Genomic DNA, 9,162 nt, shown 5'->3' with positions numbered 1-9,162 from the left:
AGACATAATTGTAGAAAAGTGAACATAAAATGAAAATTTTATAAGTTTACAAAATTGACTTTCTATCATATTTTGAGAAATGATTTTGGACCGATGAATGATTCATTCTGCGATGGATGAACAAATGGGAGAAAGAATAATGGGCGAAAGAATCGCGGAGTTTAGTCCAACGGCGAGGGAGATATCGAGATACAAAGTTAAAAAAAAAAAAGATAGAAAAAAAATCACTAAAATATAGTAAAAGATTTAGTACATATATCATTTAGATATTTATTCCACAATAGTACATGTATATTTAATTTAATTTTGTGTTACATTCAATTTTGATCTATAACATCATGATACATAAATTTCTCTGATTTTTTGTTTCTTATACATTGGATTGATTTCTAGATTTCATCTTTCTTTAATCCGTGTATTCTTTTAGTGTTCGAACAACTACTAGTATTATAGACCAATCAATTTGTTTACGTTCATAGGAATGACCATCGGATCCATACCCTGAAAAAAGACATCTATCAAGATCCGAGCTGCCTTCTCTGTCGGATGATACAAATCCCAAAAGAGGTGATCATTTCTGTTGGCGCAATAGATGGAGATTGGAACACAAGGAATTTGCGCATTTAGGTTTCCTAGTCCACAACACGCTGCTTTAGTCTCATTAAATCCTGAACATCGACATAACATATTTTATTAATAAAAGTTAAATTTTTTTAAACGAAGATAAAAATATATGGCATACCGTAAACTGAGGGTGTTTGTAGGAAGCTCTCAAATACGGAATAAACTTCAAGATATGAGTAGTTGATATCGGTGAGCTGAGATTTAAGATTTTGTAACATTGATTTGAGGCCTTGGTTAAATTGGAGAGCCATAGTATTATGTCCTTCCAAGCATCCGCCAGTATTGTTTTGAACTCTTTGGGCTGGACAACATCCTACTTTTCCAACCCCGGCTATGATAAATTTCCGCGCACCTAGACCGTATAAACGCTGCAAAACGTTTAAGAAAAGTTGGTCAATATATTTCGAAAGTGTAATTGATTCGAATTAGTACTAGTAATTAAGATTTACGCATTAATAGTTTATATACAAGGGTTGATAGTTGGTACCTTTAATAATCCTTCAAAATCGCTATTCATTTTATCGACATATTGTTGAGGGGACATATTCTTTGCAACATCTCCGGAATAACCGAAAATGTCATTACTACCGATTATAATGGTGAAGAGAGCTTTCGAGAGATGCTGTTGTGTTGCATTCGATCCCATTTGTTTAACCAAGTCTTGATAAACAACACCAAAATAACCTACTTGTAGCGTAAAAGGAATTGATTGTTTCTACACAAAGTAAAAACATCAAAAAATTAACTTTTTAAATATGTGCTTACATTTACAAATAATACGAACAATGTCTATACAAAAATTACGATTGGATTAAAACATTATAGACTTACATAGACTAAGTCTGTCGAGTTAAAGATTCCGGCACCTCCAGATGCAAAACTAACTCCGGTAATCGGAAATGCACTTCCAACCTTGGGCTTCGAGTTCTTAAGAGATAGATAAGGTGGCGGGGATGATGCTAGCCCTACTTTTTCCGCTGTAAAAATGAAAATAAAGACTCATAACTCAATGATAGATTACAATAATTTGTCTAGTCAAACTTTATAATTTCAAGTATTTTCCCGAACATTCGAAACCATTTAAAAATGAAAATTAATTATTGGACCACCAGCCAACCAGGCATATCATTTTGAGTCCTAAATCTAAGGAAGAGGTGGGATTGATCAGCAGTGACAAATGTGACATTAATCATATTTGTCGGCCAGTCATTTGTGGCTGAAAACCCAAATTGACCACTGCATCATATTTGTACAATTGATGTGACAGGTAGTCGTGGTGTAACGATTTTTTAATTGAATAATATAAATTTACATTTCTTTATTCTTGTCAAAATGATTTTTATTAGTCATAGATAATATAATACCCTTAATTGGCTGTTTTTGGAAATTAATTCTTATAAAACCAAATATTATCCAGAGTAAAACAACTTCTCTAATAAAAAAAAATGTGTCAACTTCATAATTAAATTTTGGAAATTTACTTAAAACATAAACTAATCATAAGTTTTATTATCATCATTAGTGTTTGCCCATGTTTTTTTAATGATCATTGACATGTTGCAAAATGAAGTTAAATCAAAACACACCCACCTAAGATTGCTACTTTAGCATAATTATTAAGATTAATATTGTATTTTTATAATCAATCCATCTTTTTTAAGTGGGTCATATATATAATTAGAAAAAGTTTAATTCCACTAAAATCACTATAGGGTCGGTCCCAAAGTTTGGTGTGGCTAGGCAAAAAGAAAAGCATTTTTATGTTTTGTTAAGTGATATAGTTTTTTTTAACGGATCGAGTTAGACCGCCTTTTCAGGGGTCCTAGGCGGGCTAGCCTCGCAGGGACCCTAACCCGCCCCGATCATTATGATCTAAAATGACACAAAATAAACCCAATTAGTAAGAAAAAAAGCTCACATTTTTTACCCATAACATCAAAACAAGGTTTCATTTTTACATAACAAAGAAGAAAGAAGATGTTACTACATATATATATATACTTACCAAGAAAATCAGCAGCATTCTTTCCGTTGGAAAATCTTCCGGTTGGCTTATGGGTTGAGAAATCAAGACCATTATGAGGGAAATCAGCCTTTGCAATAGACAACTTCAAATAGTTGTTGTTTCCAACATCAACTAACGAGTCACCAAACACATACATAGCCGTTGGATTTTGAGCAAAACACAACTTAAACCCAACCGTTACAAACAATAGTACTACAAAAACAAAAAACCCATTTCCCAATATCATCCCCATGACCTTAAAATTCTCCCTCTAATGAAAATTTCTAATCTTTTCTTTCCTTTTCTTTGTGTTGAGTGGGGGAAATGGAAGGTGGGTTTTTAAAGGCAAATTGGAAGAGATGGGCAGTGTGTGAAAAGAGAGAGAAACGCGTATTTTTTTTATTGGGTGGGGTCATTTTTGTCTGTGGAACCATAGTTGAGGGACTATTATAACCTACAAAATTCCTTTTCACATTTTTTATTTTTTAAAATTGAAGCTTAATTTGGCATCATCTTTTTCAGATTCTTTTTTTAGAGCAAATACCCATCTTGATTAAGCTTTCTGTCAATAATAGTTTGATAATTTAGTCAACTTTTTATTAGATCGACATATCAGCATGATATATGAAATCAATAGTCCTTGAAAATCAATTTTATGTTCAAACTAAAAGAATATAGTAAATATTAATTAATGTAGAGAGATGATTTGATTGAGATAGACATATCCCATTAACTAATAGTTCAGATTAAAAAAAAATTTCAGTATCCATTAATTAATTAGTTAAGATCAATACTTAATTTATATATATATATATATATATATATATATAATATATATACAATTTTTTTTAAATTGTTAAATCTTAGTTTTAAAAATTTTATGATTTTAAATGTATTATTGTATTTTATTTAGGTAAACTCTTAAATTAAACAAATTTGTAAGGTTTAAGGTTTAAAATTTACGAGTTTATAAATAAATTAAAAAAATTATATTTAAAAATAAAAAATATATATTATTTATTCATATAAAAATGAATTAACGTAATTAATTTTATAAATATAATTTTTTGTTAGAATGTTATTTATTCATTATTATTATTTTTACTTATATATATATTTAATATAATGGGCTTATAAAAATACTTAACTATAATTTTTTTTAACTAAGTCATCGATTTTAATTAACTATTCTAAATGAAGTCATAGTTAATTAAATAATGGACCAATAAGTATCTATCATATAAGTTAAATGCTCATTATTTGAGTTAAATATATAGTCTATAAACACACTTAATCAGATATGGATTCTCTTTTCGGATTATAACATAAAACTCGCAAACAAATTCAATCAGACGTGTCAAACGTACTGTCTGACGAGCTCGAACCTAAAACTTTAGAGAAACTGGTGTGCATGTAGTTATATATCCACGGTTGAGGATCCTATGGTGAATTATTCAATTAAAGGTACAAGGTTGTGCGATTAGATGATCCAAATACAATTTTACTTTAGCGTGCAATTAATGACCAAACTTTTAGGAGGTATACATTGATACATAATATAAAGATTATCAACAAATGAATTGATGAAGATTCATTGAGATCAAGAAGAAAAAACACTAAACACAAAGAACTGAAACAAGTAACAAGACAGACATTGCATCCACAATTAACTGAATAAACAAGAATTGAAATAAATAAAATTCAAAAATAATTTTAAATACGAATGAAACTTATTTAATAACTATAATATTTATAGTTAATTGTGATAATAAATATTTGTATTAATTATCACTAAAACTAATGTTGTTTAAACTTCTTTTTTCAGATTTTTATTTTTGAGAAGAAAAAATGAATTTATTTCCTCTCAATTTCACAAACTATGGAACCAAAACAAAAATTGTAGTGATTTGAAGCAAAAGATTTTTTTTATATGGATTTGACAACCCAATATTTGATATTCTTTCATTTTTGGATCGGGTCGGGGAGCACATCGCTGGCAAAAGGTGTCTCGGTTAGAAACCAAGCTAGAAGACTTGACCTCTCGGTCGGATAAGGGGTCATCGGTTTGGGGTTTGCCATCGGTAGTTGGGAGAACATCGCATTGTAGGTGGGGAGGCATTTGATCGGGGAATTGGTCGGTAGGGAAAGTTCTCCGTTGGGATCTTGGTCAGAAACCAAGTTTGGCCCTTTCCTCTTTGTCAAAAAGCAGGTTGTGACTGATTTCTCGGTCAAAAACTAGGCTACAGTTGTGTGCCTTACAACCAAGAACTTCAACCGACCAACGAATTTCAGGCCGATTTCGACTTTTTTTTTTTTTTTTTTTCAAATACATATTAAACAATTAAAATAACAATATTATTTACAACAACGTGAGAATGTAAAAGTAGATGAGAAGTTGTTTCAACCTCTTTATAACACATACGATAACGACTCACAATAATCATCATGTTTTTTTTCATATATTTATCGTCAGTGAGAATTCCGTCGTGAATAACATTGCAACCAAAAAAGAGGATCTTAGTAGGCATCTTAGACTCCCATAAATTTTTCCAACAAAGATCAATCGGGCTAACCTTATTGAACAAAGTGTAACAATGTCTCACATGAAAGTTATTTAGATCACGTCACCGCATATAATCTCGAGAAGACGGGTTTAACCATTTATTTCTAACCATTAATAAAAGTCTATCATTGGACATGTTTTCTTCACTGTTCAATTTTCTTCTATATCTGATACGATTAGCAAACCACTAGACCGAATGTCAAACATATCTTTGACCGATGAATCTCTATAAATAGAGATAGAAGCAAGCTCGGGAAAAACCTTCGCCAAACATATACCACCACACCAAGTGTCGTCCCAAAAACTAATCGAACTTCCATCACCCACAATAAAAATCGAATGCTCCCGATAAACCTTCCACATGGCATAAATATCACCCAAAATGTTGCAACCTACGGGTCTATAAGAATTTTTGGTGAACCAACTAGACTTATCCTGATCATATTTACATTTAATCAATTTAGCCCAAATATTATCTTGTTCAGTTGTAAATCTACTACACCATTTGGATAATAAGACTTTATTAAAGGAAACAAGATTGCGGATTCCCAGCCCCTCCCGCTCTTTTATTAATTTAACCTTATCCAAACTCACTAAATAAGAAAATGAAGAATCAGACGATCCCCATAAGAATTTACACATAATTCTCTCCATCTTCACGGCCACAGACTTAGGGATGACAAATAGAGACGTCATATAAGTTGGCATTGAAGAAAGAGCGCTCTTGATAAGAACTAATCGATCTCCCTTAGAAATCATCTTACTTTTCCATATGGGAAGCTTCGTCTCCATCTTACTTATGATCGGGTCCCAAGAAGTTTTAGAGCTAGCTTTAGCCCTAGAGGGAACCCGAGATACATAGACGGAAAAATTACAATTTCAAATCGCATAATACAAACCAATCTAATCTTTCTCCTAGACGAAACTAAATTAGAGAAGAATATATCAGACTTACCCAAATTAGCACGCAGTCCCGAACACGCTCCAAATAACCAAATAATATCACGAAGGTGCTTGAAATTTCTCTCGGTAGCTTGAATCATGCAAAGAGTGTCATCTGCAAATAATAAATGAGACATAGAGAACGGAGATCGTCTCGCACCGCACTCCACCCCACGAAACAAACCTACATCCTCAGCAAACGACAACATTCAAGAAAGGCCTTCCATGACAATAACAAATAAGAAAGCGGACAGAGGGTCCCATTGTCTTAAACCCCTTGAACTCTCAAAGAAACCATGAGAACTCCCATTAACGATAACAAAGAATTTCGTCGTTGACACACAAAATCTAATACATCCGATTCATTTCTTCCCCATACCCATTCTACCATAATATCAAAAAGGAACTCCCAATTAACATGATCATATGTTTTCTCGATATCGAGTTTGACAAAAACACATTTATCGCTTCTAGAGTTAGCCGAATCAATAGACTCATTGGCGATTAGTGCCGCATTGAAAATTTAACGACCTTTGATGAAAGTCATCTGATTGCCAGAGATAACCGTACCTAAAATTTCACGTATTCTGTTTGCCAAACATTTTGAGATAATCTTATAAAATGTTGTAACCAAACTAATGGGTCAGAAATTCTTCACGTCGATAGTAACGATTGCCTTACGAATTAGGACAATCAACATAGAATTCCAACTTTTCTCAAAATATGAAAATCGAGAAGTAATTCATAGCCGCCATAATATTAGCCTTAAGGACTCCCAAGCCTTTTTAAAAAACCCAGGGTAAAACCGTCACTTCCATGGGACTTATCATTACCACAATCTATTATTGTCGCTTCCACCTCCTCGATAGAGAAATGAGCTTCCACATACATTTCTCACTTGCATTTATAGATGCAAAATTGATGTTATTCAGCTTTGGTCTAACCCGAAATGGTTCCTGAAACAAATCTTTATAAAATTGAATAATACTATTAGATATACCTGGTTCGTTCTCATGCAAGACATCAATAATGGATATCGAGTTAACAACGTTATTTCTCGTTTGTGCTTTAGAAATGCCATGGAAAAATTAGTGTTTTTATCACCTTCCCGCAACCAAATCGCTCTACTACGTTGTCTCACCCCAATTTCCTCCTCTTTACATAATCAAACAACTCGCTCACTAGATGAATTCGTGTAGAAATTTCCGTACTAGAGAGATCACGAACTTCCTCTGCACCATCAATTGATAAAATTTCACGACTTAGAACCTCAACCTTGGAGAGAAACAATGCACAATCCCCCACAAACCAAGTCTTTAACATCTTCCATAGATTTTTAAGCTTAATAAATAGTCTAGAGGATGGGGAACCAAACACGACCTTCCTCGCCCACTAACCTTCCACCTTCGAGATAAAATCATCTCTAGTCAACCACTTGTTCTAGAATTTGATAGGTCGACTAGTTGGAACCACCTCCCTCCGCTCAATGAGGATATAACGATGATCAGAACAATTAGACGGTAACACCTTCTGAAATGCATTAGATACACCACTTCCCACACTTTTTTATTTTTCAATGAACAATAAGTTGATATCACATCATCCTCTCTCATTTCCTCCCATAATTTTCCTCTCCTATCACTATAATGCTATACACTTCACTAATTAATATCAAACTCTTAGAATCAATACAAATTAACTAAATCGAAAAACCCCAATTTCAAAATACACAAAATATTTAAATCATGTTTTAATTCTTGATTCGTTTTTGGATTGATTTGAATGTTTATAATTAATATATCATACAAAACAATAATTGAGTAATTATAAAACAATAATTGAGTAATTATATACAATTAAGTTTTATTTTCAAATATTCCTTTGAATAAAACTTCAATTAGCATGTTTAAATGGGGAAAATGAAATCTAGGATTGTGTATTGGTCATTTATGGCCATTGAAGATTGAATAGGCACATAATGAGATTTTGAAAAAGTTTGAAAGGTGCAAATTGTGATATTTTGTAAGCTTTGATGGATGACTGTGATTTAACCATAACTCCAATAAATTTGACATTTTGATAGCACGTAGATCAACCTGTTATCTACAAATATTTGGCAATCATTACTTTGCCTAAAATGTGTTTTGGATGAAAATTGATTTTTTTTCATTTGGTAGACATTCTTGGGAATCCAATTGTGAATTTATTTCAACTCCAATTTCTCTAAAACTCTAACAAAACCTAGATGGCTTATATATATAGTACATTGTGTTTTTTCATGTTTGGAATTTCTTGGTTCTTGCTATTGCATTTCAGTAGATCATGGGATGAAATTTGACACATAATGCATGATATATAGATTTCCAACATTGGTTCATATTACTTCAATTGATTCTAACTCACTCTAAGTAGGACTTACGATGCTCACACAATAAGTTGAAAATATAAAAATTGTTGAAAGTATTTAGTTGCGCGTTCTTATAAAAATTCATAACAAATTGGTTATTGCGACTTTATTCTTGAACAAAATTACTTTCTCTCGTATACAAATAACTTATTGTATTCATTTGTTAAGCTCGACCTCTAAACTGTCAATATTCTCGACTTGAAATTGACTTGTGAAGGACGAGTACTTCTTAGAACCCCAAATAAAGTTCTACATACAAAGGGACTGCCCTATCTGTCCAAATTAAACTATATATGTCTATTACTATGTTCAACCTAGATCTAACATTAATATGTTCTATTTAATGAACATTTAGGTAATTTCATGATTCAAAACATATATAGTCCAATAATGTATGAAACAGAAAGTTATATATCAAGAGTAATTTATAATGGCAAATCCAAATGAGTCACGTGTCCCTTTTTTTGTGCATAGTTTTTGACTTTAAGAACATGCATATGAATGTATAAATGCATTTTAAATGTGTTCAGTTGTGACAATAAATAATTTAATATTGGATTTAATTTGTTTTCTTCCCAAAAATATCCATTGACTTAATAAAGTGGGATCTTTAGAAGATCA

At 32.0% G+C, this 9,162-nt stretch overlaps 1 protein-coding gene across 1 annotated transcript; it reads right to left on the bottom strand.

Annotated features, from left to right (window-relative positions):
• Nucleotides 1-278: 278 nt before the first annotated feature.
• Nucleotides 279-2,926, bottom strand: LOC124938420 (GDSL esterase/lipase At5g55050). Its single transcript, XM_047478853.1, has 5 exons — nt 2,630-2,926; nt 1,456-1,601; nt 1,112-1,339; nt 743-992; nt 279-668 (listed from the first exon to the last, which is right to left on the bottom strand). The coding sequence occupies exons 1-5, from the start codon at nt 2,880-2,882 to the stop codon at nt 448-450; spliced, it is 1,098 nt and encodes a 365-aa protein (XP_047334809.1). The 5' UTR covers nt 2,883-2,926; the 3' UTR covers nt 279-447.
• Nucleotides 2,927-9,162: the final 6,236 nt, after the last annotated feature.

This window comes from Impatiens glandulifera, chromosome 5 (assembly GCF_907164915.1).
Source record: "Impatiens glandulifera chromosome 5, dImpGla2.1, whole genome shotgun sequence".
NCBI lineage: Eukaryota > Viridiplantae > Streptophyta > Magnoliopsida > Ericales > Balsaminaceae > Impatiens > Impatiens glandulifera.
This window is presented reverse-complemented; position numbering and strand designations above follow the sequence as displayed.

Excerpts from the sequence above, each read along its gene's own strand:
- LOC124938420 (XM_047478853.1), bottom strand. The coding sequence starts at position 2,882 with ATGGGGATGATATTGGGAAATGGGTTTTTTGTTTTTGTAGTACTATTG. Across the intron at positions 1,602-2,629 it reads GAATGCTGCTGATTTTCTTG|CGGAAAAAGTAGGGCTAGCA; the intron begins GTAAGTATATAT and ends TCATTTTTACAG. Across the intron at positions 1,340-1,455 it reads ACTCGACAGACTTAGTCTAT|AAACAATCAATTCCTTTTAC; the intron begins GTAAGTCTATAA and ends TACTTTGTGTAG.